This window comes from Lethenteron reissneri, chromosome 23 (assembly GCF_015708825.2).
Source record: "Lethenteron reissneri isolate LAM-NWPU_2019-01 chromosome 23, ASM1570882v1, whole genome shotgun sequence".
Taxonomy (NCBI): domain Eukaryota; kingdom Metazoa; phylum Chordata; class Hyperoartia; order Petromyzontiformes; family Petromyzontidae; genus Lethenteron; species Lethenteron reissneri.
In genome coordinates this window covers 19,381,400-19,405,469 of record NC_083801.1, presented here as the reverse complement: position 1 = coordinate 19,405,469, position 24,070 = coordinate 19,381,400, and the positions used below count along the sequence as shown (strand labels likewise).

Genomic DNA, 24,070 nt, shown 5'->3' with positions numbered 1-24,070 from the left:
AAATAAATTAGAGCACTGGGGTTTCCAGGGGTTCACCCTTGCAGTGCTGCCCCAGATGACTCAATATCCCATTGTGCTCCCGTTTCACAATGTCTGGATACCCAAATCGATAAGACACCATGAGCGTGATGCTGAGCGAAGCAAAACCGCAATACACATCTGCTTAATTAAATTTTGGAAAATATATTGTGTGATATTGTGTGTGCGCACACACGACGATGGGTGGTCAAACCATCGTGAGAATGTGATATTCGTAATGCGTAGAGACGTGCACATACTGCATTATATTTCATTACCACCTCCTCTACCATCCGCGCACTTGTTAGAATAATTCAGAGGCATGTGGCTATAACACACGTATGTTCTTAATCATTTTGCTCCATGAATATGGGCATATTTTACATAATATATTGAGGAACACTAATTTTTGGAAAATAACTTTATGTTGTACTGAAAGGTTGATATATTTGGCATGCTGAAAGAGATCTCTGAACACAAACCAATCAATAGTTTTGCATATTTCTTTCATCATAAGCGTAGGTAGATTTACCAAACAGCGTATAACAATGGGAATAATGACGAGTATTGCACTTGCAACAGTATTTAGGGCAGGTTGTCTACTCGGCAAATGATTAAGTATTATATTCTACACAACATGCAGACTTCATTACGAACAAGCAGTGGCTGCGTAAGTATTGTGTGTGTGCGTATACAGTATATCTACTCAATCATTGAAGATACTTTGTCGTAAGCACGTTTTAACTTAGGCCATTACATTACTTTCACCGCACGGTGGCACTCTCTCCCATAACTTTAACGTTGCCCTCGTCTCTCTCTTCCAGTTGAACGTGAGGCACCGAGATAAATATTTCAAAGGCTCTGCAGAGAGATGCAATAATTTCGGTCACGTGTGCAGGTTCATACCGGGCAGCTGGGCCACAACACTGAGCATGTACTTGCACATCTGCCCGCAAGTTTCATTCAGTCTCCCGGTTTCAAAGTGCATGCACTTGACGCAGTCCCTGGTGGCAGGAGAGAAACAATAAAACCCAGACACATTATTTCCTCACCTACGTGAAGGCACTAAGACCAAAACTGGAAGTGGAGCCCACCTTTCAATTTCCTGGTCTGAACCAAGAACAAGAACAGTGGCATGAAGTGTGGTGAGAAAATAACAAACCAGCTCCTCGCAACGCCGATGCCAAGCCACATGTTTAAGGAAGGAAGTGGGTTTTTTTTGTGAAATACGTCCAACATAGCTTGAAGACAGGTACGTACAATTAGGAGTGAATTGTTGGGTAAAACTGTTGAAGGTATTTTCACGCCATGATTATTGTCCTAATGCACAGATGTGAGTTTATACAACTTGAAAGCTACTCTAGACATTTTAGTGTCAAGAACTCTGATGCAAGGAGAGACCTTTGACTTACATTTTGATCACTGTAGCATATGTACACACAGTGATTCTTAAATGAACCAAAACTCCGCAAGTGCATCACATCTGTTTCGCCTTTTTCCATCATATGTATTGTTTTGCACATTATTTTCCAAAAGCATTTTCATTTTTGTTCCCATATCGGCCTGCTAAGTGTACCATCGTGGAATACATTTATTTTTACTCAGTCCTGTATTGCTATGAAACAGATGTTGGGGAATATGCCACTGCAACAGTACATGTACTGTTGCCATATCATCCCATGCACGTGTTTGTGGTTTGTGACTGGTTGACTGCCACTTGACATCGGTACCTCATGTGAACGTTTAAATTACAAGGAATACTTTAATAGAGTCAAGGTAAATCGATTGTTGTGCACAGCTTACCCCTTTTTCAACTTAACTGGACGTGTATAAAGAGGACACACAAACAATCGAATCATGACAAGAGAGAAAACATGTTTCACTAAAAGGTAAAATACTCAATGTAACACGTAGGCTTTCGCAACCAATATTATTCATAATATAGGGGTTTTTTTTGGGTCAGATTGCATTATTTATAAATGTGTCATAACCCTCCACCACCCGACACGGCCAAACAGTAAAAAAATGTGTCACGTTTTTCAAAGGACAAAATAATTCACTTCGTTAGCCCACCGGTGTGCTGAAAAGAGAATCAACAGCATTTTAAAATTTGAGTACGACGTTTCGCTGATAATTACAACGCGATCTGACCCCAAAAAAAATCTATATTATGAGGTAAAATACTGTTGATATCAATAATTCTTTGGTCAGGGATGCTGCTGTGATGTAATGGTTAGCGTACTGGACTTGCAATCCAGAGGTCACCGGTCCGATTCAATCTCCTGGCACTGCAATAGAAATAATGAGCAAGTGTGTGAAGTCTTCCCTCCTATTCCCTATTCCCACGCAACAGTACACCACAGGTAGTCGATCGGAAGGTCACGTTTGGTGCGGTGAAGTATCGATGCTCTCACCTCTTCCGAGGTATCTGGCTGGCACGGAGGAATCGGTCAAAAAAACATCCTTAGAGGGAACCATTCTCGACCTCTCGATATTGGAGGCCCTTCCACCAGCAGCGGCGAGGGCCAAGCAATTGCGGGGCTGCACCTTCACCTTCAAGGTGTGCTTTAGCGCGCACGCAGCCACCGGCAGGTGCTCACCTCTTGGCCGAGCAAGGGTCCGCGTCGGACGGGCAGCGCTCGCATTTGTCCCCGGAGGCGCCGAGCGTGGTGCACACGCAGTGGCCGCACACGCAATCCCCGCAGCCCCCGCACAGCAAGCCCGAGGGGGTGACGCACGCGTCCGTGCTCGTGGAGCAGTTGCAGCTCTCGCCCGCCCAGCCCTCGTGGCAGTGGCACTCGCCGCACTCGCACTCCCCGTGCCCTGGAGGACGACACCGCAATGGCACAACGGCACGACACAACAACACCCACCGTGCAGCGGCACAGCGACACAGTGACACAACAATACAATGACACAGTGACACACAGCAGCGACACAGTGACACAACAATACAATGACACAGTGACACAGTGACACAGCAACACAGTGACACAACAATACAATGACACAGTGACACAGTGACACACAGCAGTGACACAGTGACACAACAATACAATGACGACACAAAACAATGACGAAACAATGGCACGACACAATAACACAGCAACACAACGACACAACAATACAATGACACAATACAATGACACAACAACACACCTACGCAACGACACAACAAAACAACGACACAGCGACGCAACAACACAACTAAGCAATGACACAAGACGGTCCATTTGGCCGTGGTGTAAGTTATTTTTGTGGTTGTGCCGTAGAGCCAAGCACTTTTTATTTGTTAGATGCCCGGTTTTGCAGACACGTAAACACATTTTAGTTATGAAAACTGGAAATGCGAAATGCTGTAAACTTTTATTCATTTTCTGCATTTGTTTATGCTGATTCGTGGGGAAAGTAAAAAAAAAAGTTCCAACATGTTAAACAACATTGCTTCGTGGACCCACATACAGGGCGGCCGGTAGTCATCATCCACACTTGATGATTTTCTAAAATAAAATAACAATAAATACTTAATTGATGAATAAATTCATCACTATGTATGTATGTTGAACTTCTTTCACACCGTACATAGCCAACTGCTAATCGGAGGTGCGGATTTGTTCGTGGATTGAATCGCATGTCGTTGGGTTCCTGAAGAAGCTCCTGGCATGTGGAGCAAAACGTCGGACATCATGCCAGACAACGCGCGGCACAACCGGAAACGACATCTGAGAGTGACCAACCCGGCCGTTCGTCGAGGACATTGTTATCTGTGAATATTCTCGGTGGGATATGGGCATACCGCTCCAAGTGGTGATGCTAAAATCGAGGAGACTGGTGACAGAATAGCGGACAAAGGAGGGAACGCATCAGAGAAGAGTGCCCACTGCGGAAATGAAGTTTGTGCAAACGTGAGATGAGATTATGGCTTTGCAGGATTGTTCAGTACGGTGATGGCATCAACAGGCCTTCGTCCTGCAGTTGATAATGGCTGATGATGATTGCCATGATATGCAGTGTGTAATGTGCCTTAGGTAATGATTTTTTTTTCTAATAATAGTCATTTAGTTACCGTGACTTTCCCAGAAAATATCCTTCAAAGATACAATTACACCACCATCTTAGATCATTGAGTGTCACATTTTTTTTATATACTTTTAGGTTCTGTTATTAATTGTGTTTGCCATGTGAGAGAATTCTCGACTGGCCAATTATTTTAAACCTATTGCTTGTCTTACCTCCTTACCTCCTCCTACAGGGACCTATTTGCTCAAAGCACAGTTTAAGATCCACCATCTTTTGAGGTACTGTACATACATACTTACTGTACTTACACATCGGATGTAACTTAACTATTTTCATCCAATAATAATAACCAGCCATGCTGAACAACAACATGTCATTGCCTTTCTAGGAATTGAGGTGCCAAGATTTAGTGCTGTAATCAAGATTCAACAATCATTTGACTCCCCCCCACGATACTCCCAACGTGTTGGTCATTTTAGCTACCATACCCTCGAACGGACCATTACTGTTCATCAGAAATATCACATTTTTTTGTTATCAAATATCATTACAAATGGACGCTACGATTCCAAAGCCTTTGTTCGTTCATTCTTTGGCATCCTTTTTGTGTTCTCTTCCTAATGATTTATTATCAATGTGAAAACAGGGAGTGTGTAGGAGTAAGACGGATAAACAGCTGCACAATGTCAGAGTAGGTGGCACAAGCATGTAAAGGCTTTGTGGATTCAGAACAATTTATGCTACTGCAGATAATGATATTATCAGAAAAACAATGCTATGTCTGTAATTGTGATTCGCCAAATGAGCGGCAAACAGGGAAATTAAAACACGGTGAAATATCCTTCGAAGATATAATTACAATAAGCAAATACCGCACTCTTAAAAAAATACCCGGCATATCCATGTGTACACACATCACGGATCCTTTTACTCCAGGCCACAGATGCAAGTCTTGACCCATCAAAATGTTCAGACTCTCTGGTTTTAGAGCACTGCAGTGCTGGTTTTGCTCTATTACCTCTCTCACGGGGAGCCATGGGGCCACTTACACTGATCTCACCCGAGTCGTGCTGCTGTTGCCCTAGATTACGCCGTTTCTTGTTCTACTGCTCCTTAAAGTTGAGGCCGCGCTGTTGCGGGTATTTGTGAAATAACGAGGCAATTACAGCCCTTTGTCAATTGACCGTTTGCTCGATAAAGGCCTCCCCACGCTGTGTTGGTCATGAGGATTGTTTGACCATACTTCACTATGCTGGTCAGTGTGGGTTGGTGAGGGGGTGGAGGGGGGGCATGACCAGTTCATATATCACACGCCAACCATGTTAGCTCTGGCTGGGAATTGACCTCGGGTTATTGGATTCAGAGTGCAGTACACATATATTTAGAGATGTGCATTGACAAGATGGAAGAAAGCTCCTGGATTCTGGGTTCACTACAACTGTCTAATTTGCGGGTGTACCGGAGCGTGTTGACTTTTAGAGAGAGTCACGTGATGATCGGTGTGATACCGGACAGCTTGGCTCCAGTTTAACATGGCACTATAGTGTGCGTGCAAGGGGGATTTGAGCTCCCCGTTTCCACGGGGCTCGTGTCAATTGCCAAACTGGGCGCGCTGCGTTCTCTCCTGTTTCAACTGCTTCTCTTATCAGACTCCCAGAGGGGCCGCAGCAGGGGCCAAGGGCCTCTTAACGTACATTTGGGCACTTGGAGACGATACAGTGTCCAATTTACAGAAACGACAAGTCAGCTTTCCAGGTGACGAGGTAAATGCAATCTGCGATTGGCTTTTTTTTCTCCTCCTAACGAGTTCAAGCTGCTGATAACTGTGATGGATTCAAGCACTACTGTTGCCCGTGTAATGTCAATATCTTTAAATGGCACAGCGTGAACGCCCACCGCCTGACATTCAGCCTCTCTGCCCTCCGGTCATAACCAATATTTATTGAGATGAGAATGAACTTCCTTGCATAAATGTTCTCTATGACGGTGGAACAAAATTGCCCCACATCTCGTGTTATTCTCTCGACTACTATAATGCCAACATAGAGTTGAACAATGCAAATTTTACCTTCGTGGAGACTGTTTTACACAGAGTGTGAACCCGGATGTACTGGGGTTAAATGCTTGGGTGTAGTAGCACTGGCTGTGAAAATCAAACCCACAATCTCCAGCAACTAAGGCGGATGCTGTTACCACTCAGAATAGCACTGCTGGTAGGCACAGTATGGCAGTTTTAATCTGAAAACGTCAAGATAACATTAACTGCTGTGGCCTTAACCCTAAAGACGTATTTTTTTGCAATAAATATATTTTGGCCAAAGACAGATAGATTTGTATTCGTTAAGAAAAATGACAAGAACGTTTTAGGCAGAGAGAACTTTGTAATCGTTTTGTATATATACAGTTTGGTTTAAGTCGACTGTGGTTAAAGATGCCTTTATTTTTGGAAAAGTAACAGTGTACATAATTTATCAACAAACACTCATATATATATTTGTTCTTGGTGTGGGAAGGTTTCTTAGTGGCCACTGTTGCATCTGATGCTGATAAATGTGTAGATAATTTGCAGCCACGAGAAAGAATTGTTACATTTCCCGAAACACTGTGCAGTAGAGTCAGGATCACATTTCAACCTCAACCAGAATTTTAAACCAGACATTGTGAATCTCAACTGATTCAACAACTGAACATCATGCCAAACAAATGTGGCCGTAAATGTTTTTTCACAACACCATGATGACCACTATCCAGTGAACGGTACGCACTGTAGCATCAGAGCCTCATAATAAAATGCACATTGCTTTCTTTTCCTTCCGTCATAGAAATGTACAATCAATTCCCCCCAATAACGCCATTGCTCATACTCTACAGTGACTCAGTCATGTTTGGTCAATAATAGTTTGACATTTTATTCACATATCGTCAAAAGTAACAAAAATACGGAGTTCTATTTTATTCATTCATTTCCCAATTTTCTCCCTGGCTTCGCTGGTGAGTGTGTGCCGCGCGCCCCCTGTGTCAAGTCCCTCGTCATTAGTTCCGCATCCGTGCCCCTTTGTTACATTGCGTGTATCATAATGAAGGAATCCCAGCTGCCCACATCCCCACAAGAACTACTTTTGTTCATATATAAACAGCTTAGCCCCCCCCCTCCTGCCCAAAGCTTTCCACAAACTTTGCACATTCTCCTCTCTGAAGGGTGCGTTCTGGAACATGCGGTGACGTGTTCGTGTCTTTTTTTTCTTTCACGTGTGCGCGTGTGCATGTATGTGGCCAAGCCCGATTAGGAGCCTCTCACTTGCCCCGTTTTAAAACCACCTTCTCATCTGGCCCTCCTAGATTAGCGGGACTCGTGGAATTAACTCTGACCACATGTGCATGCATAGAGGCCCCTTTTTACCAGGTATTCGCGCAGAACAGGGGACGCTACTCACAAGGTTTCAAGTGCATGCACTCGCTCCCAAACCCTGCACAGATGCAATTTAGAAAATGTGTTTTCTTGTTATGAGTGGGAGTTTTTTTTATTATAGCAATTGATAATTCTGTTTTTCTAAGTATATTCCTCACGATAAGGGATATTTTTGTCCGTTGGATATTTTGTCAGCCTGATTGGAAGAGACTTCACAAACAGGCATTACTTTGTGTATCAAAGTTATATCAATTCCAAATTATATCCAAAGTACCGTAATGCACAAAACCAAGTTATGGCTAACACATTAGCATACAGTATTTCGAATGAAGTGTAGTGTCTAAAGTTGTGTTAATTAATTATTGTAATTGCTCTGTTGTTTCGTGGGTATTGTTTAACGTTACCTCACCATGGTGGTCAGTGTGGGTTGGTGAAGGATTAGGGCCAAGGACAGCTTAAAAAAACCCTTCCAGCAGCAGTGGCATTAGCAGGCTATTTCAGAGCTGCACCTTTATTTTGACATGGTATGTATGTTGAACTCTTTTCTCACGGTATATAGCCAATCAGAGGTGCGGATATCAAACATCACTTGTTATATATATATTTTAGAATGTATAATCTTTTAGGGGGGAAAATTTTTTTATTGCATCACATCGTCACCCCAAATTATGACAATACCATATATCAAACGTTAAGTGGAAGGGCGTGTGTCAGGGATTGTGTGCCACCCTCCTGTGCATCGTAGCAAACGACCACAATTTCCCGATCAACGGCTTAAAACTCTTGAGCAGAGGTGCTTTTCAAGCCACGTATGTAGATTAGATTGAAATGAATGTATGCTTTTTTTTTAATTGAGTGACTTTCATTGTTTAGTCAATTACGGCACACCATCCATAGTTATGTCATACCATCCATATTGAGAACGGGCAGAACAAGTCACGCCAGCCTCATGTTTGGTGGATTTTGAAGCATTATTTTTAAATAAGATTGCATAATAAGGGATTTAATGCTCAAGGTTCTCATGCTGTAAACAATTTAGAAGAAAACAATGGCAGTGGTATTCCATTATATCTTCACACATTCTATCATATACTAAACAAATGCTATGGTACAGAATACACTGTGGTTTAAATACAGTTTCCATTGTCAGTTTCCATTGGTAATGGTCAAATTCACTTTTGATGGATTTACATAAATATGAATGCCTTTTTCTGCATTATTTTTTTATTCGGAATTAAACAGCCCATTACTTTCATGCTCAGGCTGCCTTAAAAAGAGAGAATCATCCTTAGGAGTGTCACCTTATTATTTCTTCTTCTTCATAACGCAACTATCAGTTTAGGAAGTATTTAATTACATATTACAAATTCTAAGGCACATGTCAATTTAAAATATCCCTGCATGATTAAAATAACGCATCGGTATCTAAAAAAACAGTACCTCCAAGTGGGACGTAAGAAACTCAAATTAAGCTGCTGCTGTTTAGTACAAACTATAGATCTGAGATGAGAGGTAACATTAATAAATGTATATTCCCTCCTCCCATTAGTATACATGGCCTTCCTTACAAAGGTTCAAGGACTATGTCTGTTAATGATGTAATTATTGGCAGGTCTGAGGTTCACACTGCATTAATGTACCCTGTTAATGCAGATACATATATACGTCATAGGCAAAAATGAAAGCGCTTCCCGCTGACAAATACAGCTTAGTTTCTGAGAAATAGACCTTCCTATAAAGGCATTGGGCAGTCTGCTAGTTTTGTTCTCCAAAATAATGGTTCTGGGACGTCCTTTCAAATCCACTTATCTTCTGAAAACCCAACCGCACTTACCCAAAATGTGCAGAATGCACACAGCCTCTTTGTCAGCCTTTCCTCAAGTGGTGTTGCTACATGTTTGCAGGCCAGCCTTTTCACCCCTTTTTCACAACCTATTTACTTTTTATATTCTCTTTATTTTTCGGAACACCGTCAGGCCTTATAACAAAGTTCCAGAAGTCCGTGTGTGTCCGTCGACCATTTTGACCTCCGCCTGCTGGGCACGGATGGCTTCCATGACAGTGGTAGGCCGCCCCTCCCTGGACTCTGCTGCCCAGCAACAGCCTCTTCAATTCACCTCTGCATTTGGTGAAAGATCTCTCCAGGATCTTAGCAAAGCTGGTGGCATTCAGCCGGGAATTTAGAGGGGACACTGGCCAACCGTCCAAAAAAATTATAATTGATACCTCACATGGAAAAAATGGAAAAGCACACGAATAAAATACTCCAACCTTGTGATGTCACTGACTCTTCGAAGAAGGATGAACGATATCTCGATCAGATCTGGTAATTGAGGAGATTATCAACAGACTGGTAACTAAGGCGTGCCTAGCCTAGCAAAAAAAAATGCCCAGCTTTCTTGAAGGATCTGAATATTATTCTCAATCTGCCCTCTCCTTCATATACCATCGTCCATCCGTAGTCTGTCCGACTGCCACTCATGGTGATAAGCCTGCCGCAGACAAAGCGGCCTCCATTTCTCAGGTGTACAGGGCTAACCACCCTCACCCTGATCCTGCCAGCGTGAACACTGATTCACCGTTACAACCATGCTCACTTCACATCTTTATTGCTGTGATATTTATGCATCGCCTGTCCGAATAATTTATTCATTGCATTTGTTCACGGTATTGAATCTTTATTTATTTATGCATTACATTTACCCAGGAAAGCCTGAGTCTCAAAGCTCTTATTCAGGAGTTTCTTACTAAGTATTCACAGTCGTGAGTGAAAATTGCTTTGCGTAATCCCAATTGAGTTATGTTCAGGGCAATGTCAGCATTCAGGTGTATGGCCGATACCAGGAAATATATATTGCTATTAGAGAACACCATAGAACCCAGGATAAACCCATTCAGAAGGCGGGGAAGAACATACAAACTCCACGCAGAAAGACACCCAATTGGGGAATCGATCCCAGGCCCTTCTTGCTGTGAGGCACGAGTGTTATCAACCACGATAAGAACATTCCCATATCCAGCACATGCAGATATTGGTTCTCCATTGAGAGAGGGGTGGGGCCTATACAATGAATGGGCGCGCACCTGCACAGATGTTGCTGTTGTGGTGAGCGCAGGAGAAGTTGTCGCACTCGCAATGCTGCCCGTAGATTCGGCCGAACTCGCTACTGTGGCACTGGCAGGTCCCGCAGAAGCAGTCGCCGCGCCCACTGCAAGCGGGCGCCTCAGGCTCGGGCCGGCACTCTCTCTCCGACTCGCCCGTTCCTCCGTCTCCTCCTCCGCCGGGTCCCCCCTCGCCGCCGCTGGCGCACTCGCAGCGCGGGCCGAGCCGCCCCGGCGAGCAGGCGCACACACCGCACGTGTAGTCGCCGTTGCCCGCCGTGCAGCGAGGGCTGGAAATCTCCGGTGCGGCCTCGCACTGGCAGCCGCACTGCGCCGTCACCTCGAGCTGCAGCACGTCCCGGAGGCCCACGGGCTTCAGCAGCAGCGTGTGCTTGCCGGGCAGGCACGAGGTCAGCTCCACCGACACGTTGAAGCGAACCTGGTGGTGGTGGTGGGGGAGCAGCGCAGCGTGGACACGTGCGGGCAAGTGTTATTTAACATGACGTGCAGGCCTAGGTGTGTTCACGCAAAGACTGAAGGAATGTGTGCGACAGTGTGAAAATATCGATTTAAAGCTTTCGTGACTGCAGGGATTCATCTTCTTGGTTCTTTCGGTAAAGTCACGTGACTTTACCGAAAGAACCAAGAAGAGAGTGAAAATACTCACCGTCATGATCATCATCATCTGCTCCTTCGGTCAGGTCATTCATTCGTGACTGGAGCTATGCACTTTTAAATATAGATTTTTGTGTTTAATTTGCTGTCCTTTACCCGCACCTCCGATTATCACGGTTGGCTACATACGGCGCGAAAGAAATGCTACATACATAGAGACAAACATAACGACGGGGCCAAAAGACTTTCTAGTGCCTACAACTGCCTTGTTCATTCTCAATATCTTTTTCTGCTAGATCTCATACCACTGCTTCTATCGGCATGGTTTTACATCTTCTCCTTTTTCCTTCTACTTTTGAAAACAAATAGCCTGCAGGTGCAAGGTGCTGCTGGCGAGCATCTATTAAGAGCGGCACAGCACACGGGGAGTTGGTACTGTCACCCATCTTTGTCCCTTCAGTGTTGATGCAGGCACACACTGTACCAGGTACTCATTTCAAACCGGGTTAACTTAGGAGCCGTCTATGATGCGTTCAGATGCCACTCAGCAATGATGCTGTTAAGTCCAGAAGTGGAAAAGGATTTTTCAACCCAGCGCCACACCACACACACCACACACAACAATACAGAAATTCAGGGTTGGTGCGGTGCCGCAGTAGGTCGCACAGTTGTCAGCATTCGCCTGGTATGCAGGAGGTCGTGGGTTCCATGCCGACCTGACGCCTGCTGCTGTATATTTGGAGTTTGCATGTTCTCCCCGCGGTCGCGTGGATTTTTCTCCGGGTCCTCTGGTTTTTCCCTCCACATTTATAACACATGTGTTTAGAGTATGTGGCTGCTATAAATGTCCACATGATAAGCCACTTTGTTGAACTATTATTTGCGGCCAGGTCACTTACGAAAAAGAGCAATACAGTTCAGTGGGCCTTACCTGGTAAAATAAAAAGAATAGTTTAGCTTTATTGTTTAGTTTGATTCCTGGCCACAACTAACATGAATAGCAAGTGATGTCTGAATTAGACCAGGGCCTGCCACCTTCACAACCTGCACTGACCAGCAGGGTGAGTGCATGGGGAGGCCTCCAAGTGTTGACAGGGCATGGGGAGACCTTCGTCCAGATATGGATTGACAAAGGGTTTTAAAGTTATTCGTGAACATTTCAACCTACAGTATTTCAACATGGGATTTACGTTACAGGCAATTGAAAATGTACATTTCCTATTTTAATACCATTGCCCCAAATTTCGTTTGCAGAAATGCACACTCGTCATGCACATAGCGTAGCAACTATTTACAGAGTCATGCGCAAATGACATACCTGCCTGAACACGCAGATGCCTATAAATTATTTTGCTAGTGCCCCGATGACAGCTAAAACGGCACACAGGAAACCCGTGCTGGGAGCAATGAAAGTGAGTAATGCAGCCCGGGTCTCAGCTGGGAGCTGAGCAAGGCAGAGCCTCTCGTGTGACAGAGGTTAACGCAGGCCAGGACCCCATCTGATGTTCACGCTACTTCTGCTGCCTTTGAAAAAAAAAGAAAAATTTTCATCCCTCCCAATGTTAAAGACTCAATACGCGCACTCTCACATGCCTCCTGTGCCTGCCCCATTTCTGGGCTCTGAGCCTTCTGGCTCATCCTAAGGTGCTTGACAGACTAACATGACTTTGGCGCTTTCTAAGACTTACTGTCCAAGACTCGCCATCGAGCCTTGGTGGAGCGAATCAAACACATAAAAAAACAACCTGTGCCAAAGTGCTTAGCAAAATGAAAGTTGACTTTGTGCATCAGGATAGCCAATGTCCATGTCTGAGTGCAGGAATGTAGGGTTTAAATGTAGAAGGCTGCTGGTGATTAAACAGGGAACTGTTGTAGTGAGTCAGGCGCTGTGGCTGCCATGTGTGTGCATGTTACGTCTGCTGCTCAGGTTTTGTGTGCTGCACGCGCGTCTGCGAGCAATGTGTGTGTGCTCTGCATGCCGTGCAGGGGTTTAACAACTGCATTGATCGATACAAAAACATTGATTGTTACGCTCATGATGCATACAATTGAGCGCATGAAGAGATAAGAGTATTTTCGATTCTTAGATGTCGTATGTAATGGGTTTATGTGACCCCTGCTGCCACTAGAGGCTGCTGCATTCAATGCAATCGATAAAAAAAGGAATGTATTCTTGCATTGAATCATGACCCCTAATTGTTTCAATTCATAGAATCGCGAGGGGCACTGTCGACAACAGAGTGATTTTGTTGCTAAAGCTTACCATCGTTTTGGGTTTCCTGAGCGACAAAGAGCAAAGAGCAACGAAGCGAGCGACTTTCTGGGAAGAGGATGTCATGCAGAATGAGGAGTGCTGGGTATTAAGGATCCTGTATCGGTGTACTCTGTAAGTGACAAACTCGGCAACATTGGAAGGTATAGCTAAGAGATGTCTCTTTGCGGTTAGTTTTATGACTTTACACTTTCAGGAGTTGGAAAGCACTGCCAGGAGGAAGCATTGTGATTCAGCCAGTGCTGTGGAGCAAGTGCTGTTGGCGAGCACCTATGAAGGCCGGAACGGCACACGAGGGAATGAGTGGGTGGCCAGCACCATGTCCGGCTGCCTTCGTCTCCCTCGTGGCGATGTTTACACACACCGCACAAGGCACTCATTTGAGGCTGAGTTGACCTTAGAGAGTCCCAGGACCGGTTCAGATAATCGTCACTCGTGTTGGCCGTGAGCCGGGAATCGAACTCGGGTCGCCGGGTTCATAGCGCGACGCAGCGCCGCGCCGCGCCGCCCGCTACGCTACCGCCAACCCCGCGCATGCCGTGCGTGCGGTGCTGGCGCTTCGTGCGAGCGCAGTGTGCCGTGTGTTGCGGTGCATTGCGCGTGCGGTGCGTGCGCAGTGTGCCGTGTGTTGCGGTGCATTGCGCGTGCGGTGCGTGCAGCCTTGTCACCTTGTCGCCCTCGCGCAGGTTGGTGCATTTCTTTTGGCCAGGCAGCACGGTGCCATCGTGGCACAGAGCGGTGAAGTAGAGCTTCACTCCTTCGAGCTGCTCCTTCACCTCGAGCTCCACCTCCGAGCGTAGGCCCTGCCAGGCCAAAATCCACACGCATAAAAAAAACATCCGTCACCACTTCGTTAAGGGACGATGGAGGATTTACCGTAATTATGGCAGTTCGTACTTGAGCTGGAATCCCAGCTAAACAAGCTCAGGATTTCTGTTCACCTAAGTACCATCCATACACACACACACAGCCTGCGGACTCTGAACTACTAACCGGGTAACAACCCGTTGAAATAGATTGTCTTTGATGGGAAGGAGCTATTTGTTAATATTTATATTTCGACCCCCCCCCCCCCCCAGATTTTAGTTTTGTAACTTTGTCCAGGACAAAGACATGCAATTATCAATCATCGGGTCAACTATGCACTTTTATACTCAGTGGTACACATTCCTGCTCTATTAGGTAATAATCACGCAGCTTGAACTTTTGAACAAGCACACACTGGCGCACTAACCCCGTGCACTATACATTATAGGACATATAATTACTACGAATATTTGTAAAAAGAAAACATCCCAGTGAGACAAACAAAATCGTGTGTGTTTGGGTTCCCTGGTGCAACAGTAATACATCATTCCTCGTCGCCATAGAAACGTGTAATTTCCATCACTAGCTCTGGGCCACGAGTGAAAACCAGCATTGTGCCAAGTTCGTTTAAGCGGGGATGCACTTTAACGTTTATCACGAACAAAAAATACTCAAGAGTAGAACGAGACACGGTATGGAGCGTACACACACCAAACTCACAAAATTCCAGTCAACAAAAAACGACGAGGTTTAATGCGTGCGTCCGATCCCACCCAGCTCCACACACGCAAGTAACTCCACCGCAAGTGATTTCGCGAGCTCAAACAACTACTAAAAAGTTTACCCAGGAATCATTTCGCATTCCCCAGAGGGCCCGGCCGATGTCCGTAGCCACGGCAATGATCACGGCGCCGTTGCCAAGGGCAATACTCTGGGGGGGCCAAGCCCGCAGGTTCTGGGGGGCCCTGGCGATGCCACTGAGCTTGCGGTGTGCAAGTGCAATCAGCAAACGCCAGCGGTAATTATTTACGGTCGATGGGTGGAGGTGAGGGGACGCGAGTTTAGGGCGAAACCCTCTAGGCACTGCTTTGAAGGGAAAAATTGAAAGCCAAATCCGCGAATGAATGCGACGATGTGTCAACGTTTCGAGTCGTTTTTCCAGTCGAGTGAGCTGTCTAAGCCGCTCACTAGACATTCCCAGAGCCCACAACGTTGAACAAGTTGGGGGGGGGGGGTGGTGGGGGGTGGTGGTGTACCCTGCTGTGAGCAAAGTCCAACACGGCACGGTCTGTGGCCAACATCACGGTGGGGACTGCAAGCATTGTGGACGCACGTACGTGCGGTGTGTACGTTGAACTTCTTTCGCGCCGTACGTAGCCAACCGTGCTCATCGGACGGCAGCGATGGAGAGTGGCCGCTCGCCTGCGTGAAGTGTCAGAGACTCCGGAACGATACGTGAAATTTACGGGGTAACGCACCCCATGTGTCCTTTTGCAAGAGCCGTCATGCGGCCAACGTTGGGTTAGACGATTTGTTTAAGTGATCGTTTCTCAACCCGTTATCGGTTTGACATACTCGACTGATCAGATGATGTGAGAATAGTTGGGAGGGGGAGAGGTGGGGGGGGAGGAAGTGTCACCTGTGTTCTGTCAAATGATCGCTGTCAAATTCCTCACCGCAATGGCCATCGGCCACTGGGTGTGCCCTGTCAGGGGGGTTCCCACCTTCAGGCAGCAGCGTGTTTGGGTGGCCGTATATTTTTAAATGGACCCAAGTAAATTGGCCACGAAAAAAAGTAGTCGATGCAAGTTTTAGTCGATTAATCGTCCCAGCTCTTGTTATAAGTACAGTACCTACCTTATTCTTGGTTCTTTCGGTAAAGTCACGTAGAAGGGAAATAATAAAATAATAACAATTAAACATAATATATTATATTATTTTATTATGTTTTATTTTTATTACTTCATTGTTTCCCTTCTACGTGACTTTACCTAAAGAACCAAGAAGATGAATCCCTGCAGTCACGAAAGCTTTAAATCGAAATTTAGTACCTACCTTCCTAAATAGCAAAACCACAGTGGCTGAGCATGAATTAATACCGAACCTGACCAGTTATTGCATCGTGCGCGTTCAGGTGCGCTTTTGCGGCTGTCTGGAATGCTCTTCCGATATTAGGAAGCCACTGGAGCAATCTAGATTGAAAACTCATTATTTTGTCACTACTTTTTGTGTGTACTTCGTTGTCAATTCCACGCAACTTGGATTAGCACGACGGTTGGCTACGCACGGTGTGAAGGAAGTTCCACAAACATACAGCGGATAAAGTGAGATGTTGATAGACACGCGCGCCTTGTGTACGTGTGCGCCTACACGCGTATTGCCATGGCATGAGTCACATCCTGCAATTAAGCAAGTCTGCGGCAGATCCCTCAAAACCTGCATGCATGCAAAACATCTGAATTTCAACCAAGCAGCTGTAATCCTTGACTGCTGTAAACATGTATTTCGCATACCAGTAATCCTTTAGGGCCAATATATTACTTCTACAGCCACAAGAATTTCAATTTCTTCGACATTGACAAACCAACATTTTTCACGATGCCATTCATCTCCATATCATGAAGCCGTGCTCATATGCACGCACACACAAACGAGTAAACAAAGCTCATAAAATCAGTTGCACGTGTGTAGTATTGCATTAAAACGGTGGACCACGTCGCTTTTATTGGTTAACCTCATTGTGTTTTGAGTTCCAGGAATTCGAATCACATTTTCGTTTAACGCGTTCCAGCATTAACGTCAACGATGCAATGAGTAGCTGCCATTTATGACGGGGTCACTCATAATTCCAGTGGCCTGGTGGTCACTCGGTACGTTAGTCATTGAGATACTGCGGGCTCAACAGTTCCGTTGCCGCGACAACCCGGTAATTTAATGAGGCATTATTACCAACGCATGGAGTCGGCTATGCATACTCTTAGGTTTTTTCGGTAAAGTCACGTAGGTAAAAAATAAAAGAAATAATAAATAATAGAAATAATAATACAGTAAATTCAGCTGTGACGGTCCCACCTGATGACGGAGACTTGTGTTGCCTCCTAAACGTCGTGATTTATTATTTTATTTCTATTATTATTATTTCTATTATTTATTATTTATTTTATTTTTTACCTACGTGACTTTACCGAAAAACCTAAGAGTATGAATCCTTGCAGTCACGAAAGCTTCAAATCTAGTCGGCTATGCATTTCACAATGAAGACCCTGTGACATGATTCTAAAGAGTAATTCATTACATACCCGTAAGCACGAATGTTAAATTACGTAATTATCTGCGACATGTACTAAAACATACAAGTCAATTCCCCTATGCAACTACATTTACCCAGGGTTGCCTTGTAAAAACAATATTGAATTTCGACACACTATTTCCTGGTTACGGAAGCCAGTTTCCCGATATGTTGACAATTTAGAAAGTTTAAATGGAGAGCATTAATGAAATAAAACTATACAGTACACAACGGGCCCCCCCCCCCCAAATTCGTTATAGATAAATGGAGAATTCATGTAACTGTCATGTGATTCATCTTCTTGGTTCTTTCGGTAAAGTCACGTAGAAGGAAAATAATAAAAAATAATAAAAATAAAACATAATAAAATAATTCTCACGACGTTTCGGCCACAACGCAAGCAGCCGTCTTCAGGTGGAGAACAGGTCTGTCCTTCTACGTGACTTTACCGAAAGAACCAAGAAGATGAATGAATCCCTGCAGTCACGAAAGCTTTAAATTGTCATGTGATTTTGAACATTTATGATATATCGAACTATTGTCATTGCTTCAGCTCCTCGTACCCGAGGTTTAACTCGCAAAGTAGATTGGCTGTTTCAAGAAGTTCCCAGCTGTCTTTGAATAGATTATTATTGCAATGATTGCCTTGTAAGTTGATGTATTCACGTATTGATTGATTGATGTATGTATTTGTTGATTAACCAAGTGATCGGTGTACTCTAACTGTCTCCTTCTCTCTCCTCTTTCCCCAAGGTCTAAATAACCAGAGCACTGACATGTGCTTGTGATCAATCAAACTGATATGGACACAGCCCAGTGCAGTGTACAAAAAAGACCCATTCGTCTTACTTTCTCCACAACGTAAATACAGATATAATAACACGCGTTGCAAATACGTTCGTACAATTAGCAAAAAGACAACTTTTAAATATTTACACCACATTGCTTGCATTGTAATCGGCCAAACGAATTTTCAAGGACAATGTATTCAAAATGATTACAAAGCAAAAAAAAAGTGTTGTTTGCTTTCGATGTGCTCTAATTACTATGCCAAAACTTTGCATAGCAATGCACACAGGGAGTTGTCATGCACACACACACGCACGCGCACTGCTGTGTAGGCCTCATTTCTTTTCACTCTTTTCATCAAGTTCGCGACAGAATAATCCTGCCCGGCAGTGTTGCCATGGGAAATCCCGCAGCACAATGAGTCCACAATTCCTCACGGCCATCACAATGGCCACTGGCTGACGGTGAAGGAATGTACCGACGGCAGAGCACTCAAAACGCTTAATCGCTGCGTCCCCCCTCCCCCCGCCTTGTGGAAGAGCAGCTGCTTTTGACCTTCGCGCAAAACCCGGGATGAATTGTCAATTTACACGTTTGATGCGTTCATCGAAATGTAACCGTAACCCCCTGCGTAGCTTGTCGGATGGTGCCGTGGTTTGTGCAGCAAGGTGTCCGAGGTTTCGCTTCCGCAACGTACTTTTGTTGAAGAAGCTCCCAACGCGTGGAGCGTAACGTCGGACATCGTGCCCAAAGACGCGCGGTCCAACCCAAAAAATATTTAACGGCCGTTTCACCGTGAGCTGCACATTTAGTTTAAACGTATTTAATCATTTATTTACCTTTAGAAACCTGTGTCAGTTTTGCACGAGTACCATGTAGATGGAAATATCATTGAATGTTTTTGCATTCGAGAAATAAAGGTGTCATATTTGCATCATCTGATTATGCTCACCTTGATGTCATTATTAACATGATATTAAACTTTATTGAGGTAAAAACCGATTTGTTTAGTGAAAAAAAGCTAATATATTTCTGACTCGTTAAGCCAGTGATTGAACATTTTTCAATCACTGCTCCTCCCCAAACACTTGTTTTCAATCAGTGGAATGTTTGTCATTAGTGAGCATGAAAACTGAACACATTAGTCAAAATACACCGCCTTAAAAAACAATATATATAAAATGGGTGACATTTCTGGCAATGTCCCTTTTGCCATAGCACATTCAAAATTATATCAGCAATAAATGATGTTCATTTCAATGAAATATTATCTATGTTTACTTGGTGGCTATATATATATATCTTGGCTGTAATTAGACATTCTGTGTAATTCTGGTGCAATATATTTCTACGAATATATTTTGAAATCACGTAACAACGCTTTGTACTTTTTCATTACAGTATAGCAATTCTCGAGACAAACAACATGAAGCGGTTTTCCCAAGCCATTTGTAAGCCAAGGTGAACCCTTCAAGTTAAATAATGCTGCCATAACATTTGGTTAGAGGCAGTTAGTGTAGCTGCATATTCGAATGTCCCTCGCGACTCCTCGTCCCCATTAAGTACGAGAAGCGTTATCAGGAATGGGTTTTCCTAATTCCCTAAGCCAGGTGCGGCTCACTGATTTATTGCGAGCAGCAAATGCGCTGGTATCATTGTCCTTTTCCATTGACCTCTTTAGGCCATACCAGGCTTTGGGGATTTCATAGACGCATGACTGCATCAATCTGCCAAGTCTCAGTGGTGTGTCTAAGAAGGATCCCTGCAAATTCTCACTCGTGGGCTGCAAAGATTAGCTTATGCAGGCACAGCGAGTGAAGCGATGCCTTGTTTAGGTCATTTCAGCACTGCGTCGGGACGCCCTGTGTTCGCTACGCCACACCATGGGCAGATGGCTTGTTCAAAGCTGGGTCAGAGAAGTGACTGAGAGCGCTCTCCCTGCTCACCGTGGCATGGTGCGGATACAGAATCTGTCGTCATGTAAGCCGGGCCCCGTGTTTATGCAGGTGGTATAAACAAAGACCTTGCTATTGATTTAACCACTTCACCCCAAAGGCGATGAAACACCGTTAAGGCAAAACAGGTGGAAAGATTGAAAGTAAAAGTTTGGTAATGCTTCAATTAGCATTTACCAAAGAGATTAATTTCACGAGGACAAATTTGATAACATAACATAAAACAACACTCGCAGTAATACACCAAGGGATAGTTTGAACTATTTTTGTACATCCACCATATAACAACTAAACATGTTAGGAATATGAATTCATGCTGGCTAGAATTGGAGTAGCAAATCCACTGCCGTATGCTTAAATAAACTTTGTCCCTCTATGTTTTGAGCATCTTCTATTAAAGTGTTTGTGTTTGCGGATAGAATTATCACGTGGGCCAATTCACGTACACCACAATGGGTTGTTGTTCACAGCATCCACGCAAATACACTGGAATATTCCAAGATTTACAGGTCCAGATTAGCCCATACACAAGGGGAAAATGAATCACGAATTTACAAAGCAGCCAACTGGCTGCCACTGCCAAAACTTGTGGCTGAGTCAGCCTGAAACACATCAACTGGCATAGGGACGGGCTATAATGCAACGGGATTCAACAAACAACTGACATGCAATCCAACTTCACAAACAGACACTTTACACTTGTGCATGTGTGGGCATGTGTAGCACTGCACCAAATTAATAACTGGGTTTACCCATAACCAAACTGCAATGCTTGATACACCTATTTGATTGACATCAAACACACAGAGGTAGTCCTGTAAACACACTTTGGCCACAACAATGGGAATGTGGAATTTCCAACAATGTGTACAATAAAACTTTTATTTTATATAGCGTCATTCATGCAAATAGCATCCCATAATGCTGTAGATTAATTAATTAATTAAGAAATACCATCAAAAAGCGCAAACAACAAACATTTTAATCACAACAAATAAATGAGTCCATTAATTAATTTAAAATATATAATAAAATTGGCTTTTATAAATAAATTTGCTTTGATCAAATCAAGCATCCAATTATTGCATCTCAATTGCAACATGCTAACTTTAAATTCTAGAAAGTTAATGTTAAGCAAATCTTTATAATTGATGCTGCCATTAACATTGTTTACTGGAAGCCCTCCGTGGGTCTTGCTCACGAACAGTGCCCTATTGTCTTGCTCTAAGTGCCTGTGGCCTTGTTTCAGGCTGCGTGAATTGATAAATGTGCAAGTAACCGAATGCGTCGGTGCCACTTCTCGCTGTGTGGCTTATGATGCTTGTGTGTGTGTGTGTGCGGTGACAGGCTCCTACATGATTTAACTCTTTTTTTACATCACGTAGATCGAGAAGCTTTTACCCATTTATAATATCTACCTGGTACAGATACAACGGGAGGCTGATCAATGCCTGGGTGCGGGCAAGGCATGGCTCTCTATTGGTCAACTATGTTACGTATGCTGATGATCTGGTAACAAAAACAAAGCAGCTGTCTGGGTGTTGTATGTCATCAAACAGTCAAAGCCCTCAAATCCCCATGAGTGATGGAGCGGTTGTGGAGAGAGTGGAGAATTTCCAATGTCTGGGCAGTGTGCTTATGTGTGGCAACAGAGATATCATTCCAAAAGAGTTGAGCAGAATTATCTTTTAATCGGCTGTGTAATGCTGTGTGGAAGCTACCTGGCCTATCACTCCATACAAAGCTTCAGGTATTCTGCGTCGGTTTGAAACATTCAGGCTAGCCTGCCGACGATCTATCCTCAGTTTAACCAGGCTGGATTGTGTGAGGAGCTCACAGATCCTTGAATGACCTGGACATATTCCAACTGGTGAGCTCATCCAGAAGGCATGGCTGCATTTGTTGGTTCATGTAGCCTACATGCCCAGCCACCGCATGCCCAAGCAGCTTCTGTTTGGCATGATAAAGGGGACTAAATGGACATGGTATGGGCTACAGAAAAGATGGACTGATGTGGTAGGGGAGGAGGTGGAGCTTAGTGGACTTGCTGATAACTGGTACCAGCGGTGTCGAGATCGGCCTCTATGGCGGAGGCTCGTAAAGGATGCTACTGGACAATTGAAAACAGTCGCCCTCCAACACCAACGGAAGCAGAGGAGCGACACTCACAACAACGAGCGGAGTGCCGAGTGGCACAGGCGATGCATCGGTCAGTCATCTCAGTCAGTCAACCCATGGCTCCTGGGTCTGTCCCGTGACCTCCTGTCAGCGAGCCTTCTACAAGTCACATGGCCTCAAAGTGCACCTCGCCTGGCACAAGCACAGTGCATCTTTTGTTGTTTGGTGCAGGCTCAATTGTGATATAAAATGTGAGGTCTCCTCTGCAACGGCCTTCAGAATGATGCAGCAATATTGGGAGCCCATTTGCGAGTGTACGTGTCGCAAGTACGCTTTGTGCACGTGAAACTGACAATTCCTCGTGCAGATCATGACATTGAATGTCTTGCCTCAGCCGGTGTGTCATTAAATTTCACTGTGAAGAATAAAGTTGTCGTCTCCAAGGACGTGTGCCTGTGCATACTTTACCATCGATGTCATTACCTTGTACGCTTTAATTATGAGGTCTTGGACATTGGTTGAGTCTTTGTTAAGCTGCCCGAACGTTGCCCCGGGGATGAGAGTAGAGTAGTTCTGTGGGTGCGATAAGTCATGAATAGGGCACGGTTAGGGCACGTTTACAGTGCAAATACTATTTAATTACAAAATTACTCCCACCTGCACATTGCTTGCATTGTAATTCTTCGGCGCATTTACTGCAGCACACATGCACGTGTGTGTGTGTGTGCCACGCTGGCTTATAAGCAATGCTATTTTTATCCCGTGGATATGCTTTTTGTGTTTAGTTTGTTGCCTTTCCATCCCCCGCATCTCCGATTAGCACGGTTGGCTACGTACCGTGCTAAAAAAGTTCGACGTACATACATTATGTGACCGCAACTGTGTCACAACTATATTGTGATAAAACTAAAACAACTTAGCAGAGATGTTGCTTTAATTGATACTCTCTGTATCCTCCGAATTAAAAGGTAAAATGCACTCCGATCTTGTGTTCGGTATCAATGACGTGAAACAAAATTTGGTCACAAGCACAAAAACCTGGATTATAACACGCACCCTCAACTTTGCTTTAAATTACGTGTGGAAAAAGTACGTTTAATAATCTAGAGAATGCAGTGTTCAACACACAAACATGAGCAGAGCATGTAAAATATAGGGTAACAGGAACAGCCGTGACTGATACAAATCATGTTATACAGTATTCCACTGTTAGAAATATAGATGAACATGATTACAATGGAAACCAAGGTAACTCAAAAATCAAACAAAACATAAAAAAAATTGTAATTTGAAATGTCACAAAAATATAGAGAGATTCTGTAAAAAAAAGAACAAGCTTCAAATTTGGCAGTTTATCAAAGCAGGCAAATTTATAATTCAATATTTACAGTGTAAGAATCTGTCGGTGCCTCAGGCAAATGGCCACTATGTACATTAGCATTAATCGGCCATGCACAATGCACAATTTGCACGCCTGCCGTTATCTGAGCATCGCATGCAGGAATTGTGGTGGCTGGTTTTCCTTCACCGGAGGCAAACCCAAGCGCGATCCGCACACGCGATACTCGAACTCGAACGCTGACCTTTTTCCATCGTTCTCACCACTGGGTTTGGACGGTTTTTACCTTAAAACTCAACAGTATTTCATGTTCACCGACCACGAAATACGATCGCGA

The 24,070-nt window shown here is 44.2% G+C and overlaps 1 protein-coding gene across 1 annotated transcript in view; it reads right to left on the bottom strand.

Annotated features, from left to right (window-relative positions):
• Positions 1-24,070, bottom strand: part of LOC133346162 (integrin beta-6-like) — a 59,228-nt gene that overhangs the window by 9,237 nt on the left and 25,921 nt on the right. Inside the window, exons 9-13 of the mRNA XM_061557616.1 lie at positions 22,878-22,967; positions 14,105-14,239; positions 10,532-10,988; positions 2,619-2,841; positions 925-1,022 (exon numbers count right to left, since the gene is read on the bottom strand). Of these exons, the coding sequence (XP_061413600.1) occupies positions 925-1,022; positions 2,619-2,841; positions 10,532-10,988; positions 14,105-14,239; positions 22,878-22,967 (1,003 nt within the window). The remainder of the gene's footprint in view (positions 1-924; positions 1,023-2,618; positions 2,842-10,531; positions 10,989-14,104; positions 14,240-22,877; positions 22,968-24,070) is intronic.